At 39.9% G+C, this 17,282-nt stretch overlaps 1 protein-coding gene across 1 annotated transcript in view; it reads right to left on the reverse strand.

The window, feature by feature from the left end:
- LOC106084241 (protein unc-13 homolog 4B) overlaps nucleotides 1-17,282 on the reverse strand; it is a 151,003-nt gene that overhangs the window by 94,393 nt on the left and 39,328 nt on the right. The window contains exon 2 of the mRNA XM_059363533.1: nucleotides 10,169-10,463. Coding sequence (XP_059219516.1) covers nucleotides 10,169-10,463 — 295 coding nt within the window. The remainder of the gene's footprint in view (nucleotides 1-10,168; nucleotides 10,464-17,282) is intronic.

A 17,282-nucleotide genomic window follows, 5' to 3' on the forward strand; every position in this document is an offset into this window, starting at 1 on the left:
TAGCGTGATTTCAACAGACAGACGGACAGACGGACGGACATGTCTAGATCGTCTTAGATGTTTACGGTGATCAAGAATATATATACTTTATAGGGTCGGAAATGGATATTTCGATGTGTTGCAAACGGAATGACAAAATGAATATACTCCCACCCTTCGGTGGCGGGTATAACAAGTAAAAGCGTGCTAAGTTCGGCCGGTCCGGGCCGAATCTAGGGAACCCACCACCATGTATTCTGCTAAAAACTTATACAAAATAAATTTAGTTGAAGAGCATAATTTTATTCTACATACCAAACATCTGTCAAATCTGCAAATATTAAAGCTTCAAGGAACCGAACAAGGATGATCGAGAGACCGGTTTACATGGGACCTATACCAATACCACTCTATAGACTGATTTGGACCGTATTTGGCACAGTAGTTGGAAGTCGTAGCAGAACACCACATGCAAAATTTCGGCGGTCAAATCAGGAGCTATATCAGATTATGCACCGATTTAAGCCGTACTTGACACAGTTGTTGAAAGTCATAACAGAACACTACATGCAAAATTTCAACCAAATCGGACAAAAATTGCGGCTTGTAAGGACTCAAGAAGTCAAATTGAGAGATCGGTTTATATGGAAGCTACATTAGGTTATAGACCGATTTGGATCGTACTTGGCACAGTTGTTGGAAGTCAAAACAGAACACTACATGCAAAATTTCAGCCAAATCGGACAAAACTTGCGGATTTTAAGGGCTCAAAAAGTAAAATCGGGAGATCGGTTTATATGGGAGCCATTTGCAATCCCCAACGACCTACATCAATATTAAGTATCTGTACAAATTTCAAGCTTTACGCATTCGACCGCTATCGTGATTTCGACAGACGGACCAACATGGCTAGATCAACTCAGAACATCGAGACGATCAAGAATAAATATACTTTATGGGGTCTTAGAAGAATATTTCGAGGTGTTACAAACGTATACCCCATTCTATGGTGGAGGTTATAAAAAGAAAATTGATGTTAGGAATTCCGTGCTTAATTGTTTTCAATACCACTCTCCTAAGTTGGTTCATGTCTGATATTGTGTATCCACCTAAGCACCGGTATCTGTTGGACGCGAAAGCAGGGCAATGACAACGGAAATGCTCCAATGTCTCATCATCTTCCCCGCATGCCCTACACATGCTATCACTTGCCGCACCGATTTTACATAAGTGAGCTCGTAGTCCTATGTGTCCCCTTATGATGCCAATAGCTATACTGACCTCCTTCAGTAATAGCCTCGTCTTCTCACGATCTGGATCCCCCATAGGATATTCGCCGTCCTACCGACCGTTTCGCTGTTCCACAATGTTGCATGCGCATTCGTCACCCACTCCCTTAACTCGGACTGCGTTGACGCGAAAGGCTTCGGGTTAACCAAGTTTATAGTCGGCAGTCTGCCCTTCATCGCCAAATCGTCTGCCCTTTCATTTCCCCTTACTCTGTTATGGCCCGGCACCCAAACGATGCGGATTTTCCCATCCTCAGAGAAGGCATTAATCTCCTTACACTGCAAGATTGTTCGTGACCTTACCGTCCTGATTGTTATTGCCCTTATGGCAATTTTACTGTCGGTAAAGATGTTCACACTCGACGTCCTCGCGTTACCACCACACCACATGACGCATTCCGTGATTGCCCGGATCTCCGCCTGCAGTAAGGCAGTCTAAAACAGATCTCAGTCCTTAGTCTCTAGCTTTGATCCATCCGTGTAACATGATCTTCCGGATGGCAATACTCCGTCAATCCAAGACTGTGCCGATGGCAGCAGTACTTCGCACTCGACTTCAAGGTTCATCTCAGGTATCCGATCGGAAACCTCTTCCTCTTCTTTCCTTGCAGGTTTCCTATCGTAGCCTCGATTATACCGTGATGGTATGAGCTGCTCCCATCGCTCTCCGCCTATGCCAAGACAACATGTTCTCTGGACCTGTTGTATGGTCCTTATGTTGCAGTTTTTCTCCACAGCAGTCCACCAAACTACTGAGGCGTAGGATTCAGGCCCCATTTCAAGCCTACGGCCCATCTACATAGCACCCAACATCTGTGAGCCTTCTCAATACGCTCCTGAATGTGACACTTCCAATTCTGTCCAATATCACACCTAAGTATTTGACCTTGTCAGATATTGAAATCGTCTTATTGAGGAAATGTGGTGCGTTAAATTGGCCCACATTCGTCTTCCTCGTGAACAGACAGTCTTCTCTAGGTTAATATTGAAACCTCTGGGTCTAGCCCAGTCATATGCCATAAACAAGACCCTTTCGGCTCTTCTGCATAGCTCGTTCGCATCCTTCCCCCTTATAAGTATCATAACATCGTCTGCGTAGCAGGCGGGTTCAAATCCCCCCTGTGGCGTGCCCTGTGCCACTTTATCCCTTATATTTATGCCATGGGACACACAATGTATCCACCTGTTCCTTGGCATATGGTTTATCCCGTCTCTAAGGACCGGGTCCAATGACTAAAATAACGTTTATTCCTTTTAAATAATGATAACGGCCACGCAAAACAACTATGAAAAGATATTATACCCTACACCACCACTGTGGTAGTAGTAGGATGGTCTGGAAGGAATAATAGGCCGAATAATTTTTTGAAGGGGGACGGACCCACAGTTGTGGCACTTGTATGGTAAGAGGTAACAAAAATAGTAAACATTGATATTTCGACCTGATATTTTTAGTATAAGTTCGTGCCAGACAAAGTATTTAAAATATAAAAACTCGGAAACGTCTGAACCAATTTTCTTGAAATTTCGATATATTGAGTAGGATGGTCTGGAAGGAATTATAGTCCGAATAATTTTTTGGAGGAGTTACGGACCCACAGAATGAGTTCGTGCCAGAGAAAGTATTTAAAATATACAAAGAGATGTAAATCCTCTCACTATAACCCGCGAAAGTCGGAGCTATATATATAATTTTTTGTCCGATTTTCATCAATGTAACAACAAATCCCACAGTTGGGCTTCAATTTGAAAGAAATGGAGCACATACTATAATGTCATTATCTTCTTCAAATGTGCTTGATTTGGAACAAATCGGTTCAGATTTAGATAAAGAATTTACAATTTTATTCCGAATTAAAAGAAATCCACAATTTTATTCCGATTTAGCTTAAGGCCATAGCTGCCATAGCTCTAATAATTAAGGTACAATTTTAAGAGTATTTTAGTTTTGTAGCGTAGCAAGAAACAAAATCACTTCACCTCACATATTTCCTACTTAAAAAACGTTTTTTGTTTTTCAATTTGAAATAGAAACAGATTACGCTATGATCTGCAGCCGGACAATATCTGATTGCATGAATTATTTCAAAATCGTATTTAGCGCAAAATATGTGAATGAACGGGACGGCACGCCGCAAATAGTGTAGACGCAGTTATGCTTACTCTTATGGCAATCGACGATTGTTTAGAGTAGCAGTTGGACAAGAAATAATTGAGGCGGAGTAATTTTCTTTCTTGTTGCGCTACAAAAGGAAAATACTCTTAAGAGCATAGTTCAACCTAGAAGACATACATATTTTTACATCTCCTACTGATGAGTTTGGGTGGTACCAAACGAAATCGCGCCTGGGAAACCAGTCAAATACAATTACAAAACAAAAACACATTTGCCGCCCAGCCTAAAAATAAGGTTTTTTTTTTATGTGTGATAGAAACATCCATCTTTTAGATGCGGCTATTGCTCCCTTTCATCGATTCACGCTTTTAACCAGAATTTGGGTATAAACTCACTCTTCTCATAAAATAGGTTTAGGCCTTCTTTAGACGAAATCTTGTCTTTTGGGGTTATTTTTTAGAGCAATTCTGCGATTTGATCTATTGCATTCATGCCAGCTGCTTTTACGGGCTTAAACTGCTCTTAACAGTTATTTCATTAGCGTTCTTGAATGTTAAAGCCGTATTTATTTGGTTAAAGGTTGGTTGAAAATAAAATTTACTTCAATTATGCTACGTTTTTTTGTGAACTTGGTTCCAAATTATTACTGAATAAATCAGATAAGGTTAAGATAAATATGTTTATCAATTTTGTCTACGATAAAAACTAGTTTACTAAAGCCAGGGTACTCCCACACCATATGGAGGTAATGTCATGGTTTAACTGTGAAATAATTTTTTTTTTTCTTTCAAAGCCTCTTAGTTTTTGGACCACCCTACTCAAAAATGTTCTGTTTTGACCTATCACTAAGCCCAATATGTTCCAAAAAGATGTTGATCACCCTAAATATTATCTAGTAAGCTCAAAACAATTCTTTTTGATGTTTTTGAAAGTGCAGTTTTTTGACGTGGTACACAACCGGCCAAATAACAGTGATATCTGAACTTTAGTTATACGTATTGGCTAGATGAATATGTGATTCAGCAAAGTAGAGAGAGTCATATTAAAAAATTTTACATCATGAGCATTTTTAGCTGGTTTTTTGTTGAATATATGAAGTGAACATAAGTTTATTTGATTGACTGTGTGTTCGTCTGATTTGCGGTAATAATGCAATAAAATGGTCATTTCTTAAACGATTATAACAAAATTTGGCACAACGGATTCTCTTATGGCTATCGAGATATCGGATGAATTTCATATGAATCTCTCCAGATTTAGATATAGCTCCCACATATATGCATCGCCAGATTTTTACTTTTGAGCCTTTGTAGGCACAACCATCAATCAATCTTCTCCAAATTTAGATTTCGATATAACTCCTATAGATATGTTCGTCCGTTTACTGATTTGATTTTTACATTTGTTTACTGATTATAACAAAATTTGGCACAACGAATTCTCTTATAGCTTTCGGCATTTCGGATGAATTTCGTATGAAACGGTTCAGGTTTTGCTCCCTTGTATATCTTACACCGATATGGACTTTAAGGTTGTATAAGCCGCAATTTTGGTCCTGTCTCTACAAAACTTAGCATGAGTGTTTTATATAACGTCCCAATATGTGTGTGAAAATCGGTCAAGATTTAAATATACCTCCCAACCGATACGGAATTTTAAGCTGTAGTAGCCACAATTTTGGTCTGGTCTTTACAAAATTTTGCATGAGGTGTTTTATTTGACGTCCCAACACATGTGCACAATTTCACCAAATTCAGTCCAAATTTATATATAGCTCCCTTATATATATTTTAGCCGATGTACGCTTTTAAGACTGGAGTAACCACAATTTAGGACCTATCGTAAGAAAATCTTGGAAGGTTTTATTCGATATTTAAATACGTATTCAAAGTTAAACACTGAATAGATTGAGAACTAGGTTATATATAATTAAAGTAGTACGTAGACTCGGTGGTGTTGGGACTTATATATACGGCTTCGCCCGACTTTTGCCTGTACTAGCTTTAAAATCACTTTGTGCGAAAAGGTGTTCTTTTATTGAATCACCTTCTATGGAAGATTTTATCTAATCTTAAATGAAAACTCATCAAAATATGATACAGGTAAACGAGGTTGTATTTATAAAAGTCATCACCCTAATGGTCACAGCCAGAGATGGTCGGTATGACGATTTTTTAGGTTTACAACAGTCAAAAAATTGTAAATGTCGAAAAAGTCATACACTTATATAAAACGTGAGGGGCACATAGAACTACGAGTACACTTATGAAAAATCGGCAAGTGATAGCATGTGTAGTACATGTGGGGAAGATGATGAGACGTTGGAGCATTTCCTATGTCATTGCCCGGCTTTCGAGGCTAACATATACCGGAACTTAGGTGAGAACACAATACCAGACATGAACCAACTTAGGGGAGTGATATGAAAAACAATAAGGGATTTTGTAAGTAGCACGGAATTCCTGACTTCGATTTTCTATTTGGAGGTTGCTCTTTCGTATTTAGAGAGCACAACAAGCCGATTACTGGCTTAGGTGTATGTTCATGGTGGCATGGGGCGGATTAATATCCGCACCCTCTTTTCAACCTAACCTAACCTATTCAAGAAGCAAGTGTAAAGCATCTTGGCGTACATTTACCAGAAAATTTTAATTGGAAACACCATATTGATTACTTAAAATCCAAATTTTCGCCTGCTCTTGGTATCCTGTCAATCCCAAATTCAAAGTAATTTTAAAAAACATGACTATTATATATGCATATAAACGGAATCTAGATTTGAAATCGCTACAAATTCCACCAAATAGGGCATTAAAAATATAAATTACTTGTCAAACACATTTCCTACTATTGAGCTGTATAGGGACGCCAGACGCAATATTTTACCCATATATGCAATATATAAAATGCAATAACTTCAATGCACGTAGACAATATTGGCCAACATAGCATATTCCAGTTGTCTAGCCAGTAGCCAGTTGGCACCATCATCTAATTTAGTAGCTAACTTTTCAAGTCAATTTTGTCTCTGCAGTTCCAGTTTACGCAAAATTCTATCAAATGTAGTTTTTTTTTATGCATTTGGCCCTAAAATACTATTTACCAAACTCGTAACAAGTAGTGCTAACGGTTGGTTTAAAAAAATGATCGTGCGAACAAACAAAAAAATTGCACCACAAAAATTCACATGCCACTGATAATTTTGCAAACCCAGGGTCGAATCCCCCAGACGACAATTTTTTTTCTTTAAACGAATTTTAGAAAATTTTTGTTATGAATTTCTCACTAAAATAATTTTTTAAATTAAATTTAATTGAGATTCCATTGCAGGATATTGTCCGGCTTTAGACCATTGTTTAATGCTTTCTATACAAAGAATAGTATAGCAAAAAACATTAAATTTAATTTTGTTGAGAACATTATTGTTGTGCAATAATGCTTATTGCGTTTTTTATTCCCACCACCGAAGGATGGGGGTATATTCATTTTGTCATTCCGTTTGCAACACATCGAAATATCCATTTCCGACCCTATAAAGTATATATATTCTTGATCAGCGTAAAAATCTAAGACGATCTAGACATGTCCGTCCATCTGTCTGTTGAAATCACGCTACAGTCTTTAAAAATAGAGATATTGAGTTGAAATTTTGCACGGAGTATTTTTTGTCCATAAGCAGGTTAAGTTCGAAGATGGGCTATATAGGACTATATCTTGATATAGCCCCCATATAGACCGAACCGCCGATTTAGGATCTTACGCCCATAAAAGCCACATTTTTTATCCGATTTCGCAAAAATTTGGAACAGTGAGTTGTGTTAGGCCCTTCGACATCCTTCGTCAATTTGGCTCAGATCGGCCCAGATTTGGACATAGCTGTCATATAGACCGATCCTCCGATTTACGGTCTAAGGCCCATAAAAGCCACATTTTTTATCCGATTTCGCTGAAATTTGGGACAGTGAGTTGTGTAAGGCCCATCGACATTCATCGTTAATTTGGCTTAGATCGGTTCAGATTTGGATATATTATAGGGGCCATAAAAGACGCATTTATTGTCCGAGAAATTTGAAACAGTGAGTTTGGTTAGGCTCTTCGACGTCCTTCCTTAATTTTGACAGATCGGGCCAGATTTGAACTCTTGGCCCTATAAAAGGCTCATTTATAATCCGATTTCACTGAAATTTGAAACAGTGACTTATGTTAGGCTTTTCGACATCCGTGTCATATATAGTTCAGATCGGTTTATTTTTACATATAGCTAATGTATTTATTAGTATTTGGTCCAAATCGGAACATATTTGGGTATAACTGATATGGTACATAAGGTATGAAATTTTCACCGAATTTTGATGAAAGATGGTTTACATATATACCCGAGGTGGTGGGTATCCAAAGTTCGGCCCGGCCGAACTTAACGCCTTTTTACTTGTTCATCATTAATATAGTGATGTCGGTAGGCTAGAGGATGCGGGGAAGACTACCAAACATAAAATGATGAGTTCGAGGAGATTCGACTACTGACAAAAATGATAAAATTGCTAATGTAGAGTAATAGGTAGAGAGATTGACAGAGAAAACCCGAGAGCAAGCCGAAAAATATGAAATATATTTTCAAACATTGACAAATGTCAAAAGAAAACGATAACGGAACTGGTTTATTGGAATTAGCAGAAATACTAGTTCCAGGGTCAATTGGTTACACCAATTACACACCCATGTTAAATTCACCAGTTAACCCGTGATCGGCACCAAACAGGCTGGAACTTTGAGCTCCGATATTTGCGGTGTTCATCGTTGTCACGGGAAGCTTAGCTACGAGCTACCGGGCGGATGCAGACCGTGGAATGCTGCATACGGAGTAGCTGCAAGTGCAGTCGGTTGGCATCGACTCCTGTTTGAGGCGAGATATTGGCGACTTTAAATAAGGTCATCATGTTCCCGCGTCGATCGGTCGTATAGACCGGAACGAGCTTGCTCACCTATAAGAGCTTCACAAGGATCTCCACCTCCACATGCAAATGTGACTACCACAACAACAACTGAAAGTAGTCAGAACTAGAACTAGTTGTGATTACTTTGGAACTAGTGAATAAACAGATTTCGAATTAGTGGCCTGAATTCTGCAATCGTCCCGGCACGGGATAGCTGTGAGCACCACACAGGCTGGAACATTGAGGTCCGATTTTTGTGGTGTTTATTGCTGTCACAAGAAGGTTAGCTGCGACCTATCGGGCGGGTTGCAGATAGTGGAATGCCCCATACGAAATAGCTAAAACAGCAGTCGCGGACAATCAACGCTATCGAGAACAGAGTCGCAGTGAGAGGCGGGCGGCATCGGCTCTTGCACAAATACTGAGTGCCTATGATGATCGATATGACAAGGCGGGTTATCGGCGCCTTTAAACAACCAATTCCAGCGGCGGTCGGTCCTTTGGACCGGAACGAGCTTGCTTGTGACAACAACACTGGAATCGTTGAGACCTTTACAACACGATAAACCATGCAAACCTACTTGTAGCTTAATGTAATTTAGAGCTAACGAAACAGAGAATAGAACATATGGGATGTAGTGAATATAACAATTTACAAACTTTCTTAAAAGAAACAAGTTCATTGTCATTATTTAAAGGCTTCTTACCCGAGTAAAAAATAATTGATATGGTCAGATCCAATTATATCTGATCCCAGGTATCTTTGGATCTGACCATATCAATTTGTTTTACTCGGATGATTTAAAACATAGAAATACTTCTTATATAATTTGTCAAATATTTATGTCAACTGCCTTTTTATAACTTGTTGAATTTTGTACAGCTAAAATTTAATTAATCTGATACATTAAATTAGAATTATTACATTACAAATTTGTTAGAATTGTTGCTAGATAGCCTCAAAAATGTCCTTGTGGCGCCGAGGTATTTTTTCTGCAATGTATAAATTTATAAATGTATAATGTATTGTATATACTCAATAAAAACAAACCATGGAGCTTTCAAAATTGAGATTCCGGTTTGGCTTTAGCATCGAAATTATGTGTAAATGCTACATGGAGACATTTTATAACAAAAGAGAGGTATATGTATTAAAGGCAAACTGGAAACTGTTATAAGTCATCCGGTTAATTCAAAGTTATGGATGTGAGCTTTGGAGGAACGAATTAATAAACTATGTCGATATGTCATTAAACGAATGTAAAAGCTACCGGAGAACATGCCAAACAATGAAACCACACTGGAAAATGTTTAAGAACAAGGTACATATAAAAAACTGTTTGATATGAAAGACCACACACTACTTCAAAAGCTCTCAATAACAATAAACAATAATCACTTCCAATAATCAAAAGAAAGCGAACCCCTTCAAAGCAAATCACATACATAATGCGAGCTAGAGAAAACCTGATGTAATTTAAAGATGTCTGTGCCAAATTTGAAGATGATCGGGCAGTAATTGCAATCCCTAGTTTGATTACACACTAACATGGACAGATAAACTCACATGGCAAGATCGAATCAGAAAGTGATTCTCAGTCGATCGGTATACATATCGGTTGTTATATCTCTCTTCCTTCTGGGTGTAACAAACACATGGACTAAGTTATAATACCCTGCACCGCAGTATTGGCAACCTCAATAATGCGGGAGACACTATGCTAAGGACAGAGCGAAACCTTTGGTTATCGACCCGGATCTTGAATTCCAGCAAATGATGAGAATGTCGAACTCATAATAGTAATGATTACAATAATAAAAAATCAATAAAAATAACTAAAACAACTTACATTCATTCCCAACGATTTCTCGAGAAACTCTTCTTTTCTCTCTTTGACTTCATTCATATTCAAATCCGGCTCTAAGTCCATAGCAACAGAACAAACAAATTCCTCATTACCATTAGAAGCATCCACATTTTCGTCACACTCCGCATTTTCATCACACTCCTCATTTTCGTTGCTCGCCGTAGTATTTTCGGAAAATGGAGCCAATGATGTCTTAAGATCAAGTTCTTCGTTAACGGTTTTCTGTCGTAACAGCGATCCGAATTTTTCAAAAAATCCACCATCGGCATCTTGCAACCTAATAAATAAAATACATGTCATTAACTTTTGGGGAGCTCATAAGTTACCTAAAAATACATCGCACAAAATATAAGAAATACAAAATTCCAACAATAAAACGAGAGTCGCCCGATTGGTTGCAAATACAAGAAACTGAAAGAAACTTCCAAGAAATTAAGTGAAGTAAATTTTCAAATCTCATCACCCTAGATTTTTCTAAAAGAATATACACAAACGAACTCAGTTAACATATATCTTGATTGGGCGCAAATTGGAAGAATCTTGGAAACGCAAATTCGGAGACTTAATAAAAGCATTCAAACTTGTGAATGTGCACATCCGCTAATTTGGACAAATTATCAAAGAGATGAGCACCTTAAGTGACCGGTAGAAGAAGTGACGAGATTAACACGCACATTGTAGATGTTAAAGGTTTCGCTTCCTTGCCATCCACACGCTTGGGATGTGTAAATCTACAAAGATGGCTCAGCAGAGGCACACCTCAAGATGGTGTACTGTCTCCTCTGCTTTGGAATATATCCATTAACAATATATTATTGTCTCACAATGACTGAGACGTTTGCTCTAGCCGGTGACAGCTTTGGAATGCTCACAGCCCCTTCTATGTGACCACCTATCATTCGTTGTCTTTCGGGCCTGGTACTGAAAACTTAGCTTACATGTCGCTAGAGGCATACCCACAGATTCCAGTTTCCCTGGGTTATGTAAGGTATTTCCTAGTCTCGCAAGTTCGTCCGCTTTACAATTCCCTGGGATATCTCTGTGTCCCGGCACCCAGAACAGTTGAATTTTGAACTCGTTGAGAGATCTGCGTCAGTCGAGGTCAGGTTTTGTGTTCAGAAACACGTTCTCCAGGGATTTAATGGCTGCCTGACTGTCTGAGAAGATAATTATGCCAATCGTTGTTATGACATTATATCTAAGCCATTCCACCACTTTCTTAATTGCAAGGATCTCCGATTGATACACTCTGCAGTGGTCGCGAAACCTTTTCGATATGACCAGTTCTAGATCTTTAGAGTACAACCCAAAACCCACCTGGTCGTCTAGTTTGGAACCATCCGTATAAAAGTCTATGTAACTTCTATTACCAGGGACATCGTAGGTTCAATCGATTCTATCAGGAATGCCTTAGCCACACGGCAGTGATCGCAGCAATTTGTCTAGCCACAATCTCAGAGGCATTAGATGTAGCATTAAATTGAGTGCATCAGATGTTATCGTTCTCTGAGCAGCTGTGATGCACAAACAAGTCATCCTTTGGATTCGGTTGACTATTGAACAGTAGGTGGACTTTTGAAGTGCCGTCCACCAAACCACAACACCATATAGCATTAGTGGTCTGACAACTGCAGTATATACCCAATGCATTACACGCTGTCTAAACCCCCAACCTTTGCCAATGGCTCTATTGCAGGTGTATAGGGCAAGAGTTGCCTTCCTTGCCCTCTCCAAAATGTTGGATTTGAATTTAAATTTCTTGTCCAGCAAAATACCCAGGTATTTTGCGTTTTTTGTAAATGGAACATTCTCTCCTCCCAAGGAGACAGGTTCCACTGTAGGCAACTTGTATCTCCTGCTGAAAAGAACTACCACCAACACCACTTTCGGTAGCCCACTGTGCTGTTGCACGTAGAGCTTCCTGAAGTATATCTCTTAGAGTGCTGGGAAACTTTCCCCTAACCGCAATTGCCACGTCATCAGCATTTGCGACAACTTTTACACCTTTTTTTCCAGAGAAAAAAATATATTGTTAATGGCTATAATCCAAAGTAAAGGAGACAGTACACCTTCTTGAGGTGTTCCTCTGCAGACCCATCTTTTTAGAACCACAGATTCCAAGCCTACGGTAATGCATCTTTTATTAAGTAAGTTATTAATAAACTTTCTTACGGTAGAATTGATGCCTAGAAACTCCAACTCTCTCATGATTGACGTGGGTTTTACATTATTGAAAGCACTTTAAATGTAAATAGACTGGTTCCCTTAGCCAGGGAACCAGTCTTTCAGACACAGCTTATAATTCAACCGGTGATACATCATCAGTGCTTGGCGACTTAAAGGAGTCGAAACTTCTTATCGCCCAAAGGATTTTCGGCTCTGACACAATTTCCCTAATAACCTCCGATGAATGCATACCAGTGACAACCTCTTCTGGCGTCACGTTGTCCGTTGGAGAATTTCCCAAGAAATATGTATCAACGAGAATTTCCCAAGAAATGTGTATCAACGAATAGTTCTAGTGTTTCCTCACTGGACATTGTCCACACATTCTCTGATTTCTGAATATACCCCATCGTAATAGATCATGAGGACAGAATCTTCCTTAGACTAGAGGCCTCAGACGTATCCTCTACGGAGCTACAAAATTCCACCCATGATTTGTTCTGAGCCTTTCTAAGCTCGCCCTTATATTTTCTTAGCTCAGCCTTATAGATGTCCTAATCGTGTGGAGCTCTTGCGGCTTTCGCTCTGTCGAAGAGTTTTCTGCAGTCCTTCTTTAGACCAACCATCTCTGGGGTCTCCCATGGTGGTCGCTGTTAACCCCTTGGCTTGACACTAGGGCATGTTGACACAAGCGAGTCAATCAGTGCCTGCGAGATTCGCTTGACCGTTATGTATATATCCTCCGTAGTTGCCACTTCCCTTTCTAGTCTAGAAGGGATACACGTACAGAATTTGTTCGAAATTTATCCCAATCCGATTTTCTTCTGTTTAGATGAGGGACCACTTCTGCAGTATTGTCTTCAAGGCTGAAATTAATATAACGGTGATATATCTTCCGATACAAAGGTAATATCTAGTACCACCTGCCTGTTCTTGGTCGGTCGGTTTATCCCCTTTATTACAACTCGCCAGATGGCAACTTATAATATTTTCGATAAGCAGCTCACCCCTTAAGTTTATATCCGAACGTCCACATATGATGTAATGTGCATTAGCATCACTTCCTACAATGAGACTCTTCTTCCTTGGAGAAGCAGCTTCAACTAGCAACTTAAGGTTTGAAGACGACATCTCTGAATCGTGTGCCATATATAGGGAAGCCTGCCAGTAATGAGACTTGTTTATTTCAAGGCTGGCTACTACTGGATCTTCAGTGCTAAGCGACGGAAGAAGAAAAACATTTAGGCTACTCTTTGCAAGAATACAGACTCTGTGTCTCCCACTCCCCGTACCCTTGAGTAGTTTAAATCGTGGAATTCTTAGTCAACGAACCATTCCTCCACACATCTATGGCTCGTGAATAATACCACGTCGAAAAATTGAGATATTGAGCTGAAATTTGGCACAGATATGTCTTTATGATGCAAGTTCTTAATGTTAAATTATTGAACGGGCCAAATCGGACCATATTTGGATATAGCTGCTATATAGACCGATTTTCCGATAAAGGGTTTAATGCTCATAAAAACTTTATTTTTCATCCGATTTTGGTGAAATTTGAAACAGTGAGTAGTTTAAGGCCTCCCGACAATTGACCCAAATGTGGTTCAGATCGGACTATATTTAGATATAGCTACCATATAGACCGATCTTCCGATAAAGGGTCTGAAAACCATAAAAGCTTTATTGGATTGGATTATAATCAGCCTCCTGACATCTGACGTAAATATGGTTAGTTCGGACTATATTTAGATATAGCTGTCATATATACCGATCTGTCGATAAAGGGTCTAAAGGCCATAAAAGCTTTATTTACTACCCGATTTCGCTAACAGTGGGTTATTTTAAGACTCCCGAAACCTGATCTAAATATGGTTCAGATCGGACTATACTTAGATATAGCTGCCATATAGACCGATCTCCCAATAAGGGGTCTGAAGCCAATAAAAGCTTTATTTGTTACCCGATTTCGCTGATATTTGAAACAATGAGTAGGTTAAGTTCTGATCGGACTATATTTAGATATAGCTGCCATATAGACCGATCTGCCAATAAGGGGACTGAAGCCCATAAAAGCTTTAGTTATTACCCGATTCCGCTGAAATTTGAAACAGTGAGTAGGTTAAGACCTCCCAACATCCGACTTTGATATGGTTACGATCGGTTTATAATTGGATATATCTGCTAAAAAGACCAATATTTTGTTCTATAAAATTGAATAGTGACATATATATTAGACCACCCAATGTCCGTGCCGAATTTGGGTACTTAAGTGCCGAATTTGGGTACTTAAGTATTTATAATTGCCAACAACAAATTTATAACTGTATCAAGAAAAGACCCAAGACAAGCTTTTACCTTCTTCTGTAAAATAGCAAAAAACCTAGATAGACCCTTTTTATATTTTTGATCATCTTGAAATTCTAAATCGATTTAGCCATGTCCGTTCATCTGTCGCTATCTGCTGGAAATGCACAGATACTTCTTATTGGTGCAGGTCCTCGGGGATTGCGGATGGGATCACATTTGGATAGAGCTTCCATATAACACAGTTCTTCGACTTGACGTCATGTGCCCCTACAGGCCTACCAAATCGGATTTTGAAATCTGGTATGTGAAATATGTTTGTGCCCTATAACACCCACACCAAATATCGCCCGGACAGGTCCAGAAATAGACTTCCTCAGCCAATATACGCCACAATTTTAATCAGAAGAAGGGCGATAGGTAGGTTAGCTTCAGAGAGTACACCAATCGCCGCTTCAGTGAGCTGACACCCGCCTTAAATGTGCTGGCTTCTGAGAGGAAATTCCGAGATATCATTAACGCAGCAGCCGCTCGCCTTTTACGAGCGTGATGGGGATCGTTGCCAGACTCCACTAACCTCAGAAACGGCAAGCTGAGTCTTGAAATATAAGAACATAAGCGGAATCTGTGGCTGGAACACTTGGAGTAATATAACTTAGGTACCGGTTTAGTCAAGCAATGGTCGATGTTAAATCATTCTCAAATCCCGGTAGAAGGGATAACAGAACTTTTGTTGACGTAACTGAGAATGACCCAAACAGTTGCGCCAGGTTGTTTAACTGTCAATTCATTGAGCATCCCGAGAGTGACAAGGCTATGAGGAGAGCCATTCGACAGCCATCACAATTTACGGCAGAGTGATCAACTGAAGCCTGAACCGAACGCGAGTAAGGGGGAGTCGTACAGACCGTAGACGCTTCTCTCACCAGTAGCCAAGACGTTAAGGGTCTACTCCTCCCGAGCATCACTGGAGAATTTCCCTTCGCGGACCATCACCAAGGATTTCGAAAACTGCATAGCACAACATCTGCAACATCACACACTGATGCCATGACTTCAACCAGCCCAGGCCATAAGATAGGACGATCCTCGTGAAACTGAACTATTCACATACACGCATAAGGTGGTTAATGAGCTGAATGTGATAGTCGATGGACTAAAGATTTCGACCATCAAGTATGCCAAAATACTTGGTGTCACATTTGACAATTCTGACACATTCTCCTCACATGCCACTGAAATTTGCGATAAGGTCAGAAATAGAAACTAGGTCCTCAATCACTTGCCGACAGCACTCGGGGTGCTGACAAAGAAACCTTGTTGTCTACGTACAAAGCAATTGGCCGGTCAGTGGTAAGTTATATAGTCCCACTGTAGTCTCGCCCTTCGAACTACGGCGGCCTGTCTCCGCAGTTCTCACTTGGATCACCTCCATCAGTTAACAAAGGTCCCACCAGTGCGAAGACATAACTACATACCGCCTAAGCAATACCTTCTGGGCTGTTATCGCAGGGACCATCCAAATCATCATCTCATTGACTGGTATCCACCGGCCAGAAGCCACAAAGCGGATCCTCATGATCTAGAGCGGGTGGTTCAGCGTTACAAGATAGAACCTTTAGATCAAGTGGGTCTGGACAACATTAATGCAGACACGGTAGCAGATGCGGTAAATAGCTACCGGGTGAATGTTTTTCTTGGAGAACGGCCTTCTCCGGCAAGCCAGAGTAGTTCTGGCCCAACTACGATCCGGTAGATGCAACCGCAACCGACTCCTACAGAGCAATGACTGATGACAACGTGCAGGATGTGTGTCCCGATTGTGATCTGGGACCACACGTCACGCACCACCTGTTTAACTGCCTAGCCAGACCCACTCGCTACGATCCAGATCCCTCTGGACACACCCCACCTTAGCCGCAGAGTTCCTGGATCTGGATATTCAACAGAATCAAGCAGACAAAAGATAAAACAATACACTGCTACATTTTTAATCCTACTTGTCAGCAATTTGGAGGTGAGGTGTACTTTTGTCCTCAATAACGCACACTAAAGATGTAGACTTTATATAAACCGATGCGGGAATTTAACTTGTTAAAATCCAACACACATAAAAATAAGTTTTCTGATTATATTTTTAGCTATTCGAGGAAACTTTCTCAAATTCTATATGTTAATAAACATTTTTAGGGTAACATATTTTGTTTAATAGCATAAATACGATTTTAGGTTAGGTTTAAATGGCAATTTGCCATCAGACTCACTTGGACGTTTTCGTCCATTGTGATACCACAGGAACAGAAGCAGAAAGATGCCTTCTAGTTCCTACCGTTGATCCATCCAGACCGCTTTAAAAAGCCCAACAACTTGCGAATGGTCACATCCGCCAAATCAGACAGGTTCTCAAAGAAAAGAGAACCTATAGTGGAACTCCTTCTGACTGCTAGTGCGGGGGACACACACAGAAGCTGTTCTATAGTCTCATCTTCTTCAATGTCCTCACAGCTTCCTCAAAATTTGTTGCTAGCAACCTTCAGAGTGTCAGCTTGTTTACCGATTAGACAGTGACCTGTCTTGACAGACATAGTAACTGAGACGTCTGTTCTAGCCAATGAGAGCAAAG

Source organism: Stomoxys calcitrans, chromosome 2 (genome assembly GCF_963082655.1).
Source record: "Stomoxys calcitrans chromosome 2, idStoCalc2.1, whole genome shotgun sequence".
NCBI lineage: Eukaryota > Metazoa > Arthropoda > Insecta > Diptera > Muscidae > Stomoxys > Stomoxys calcitrans.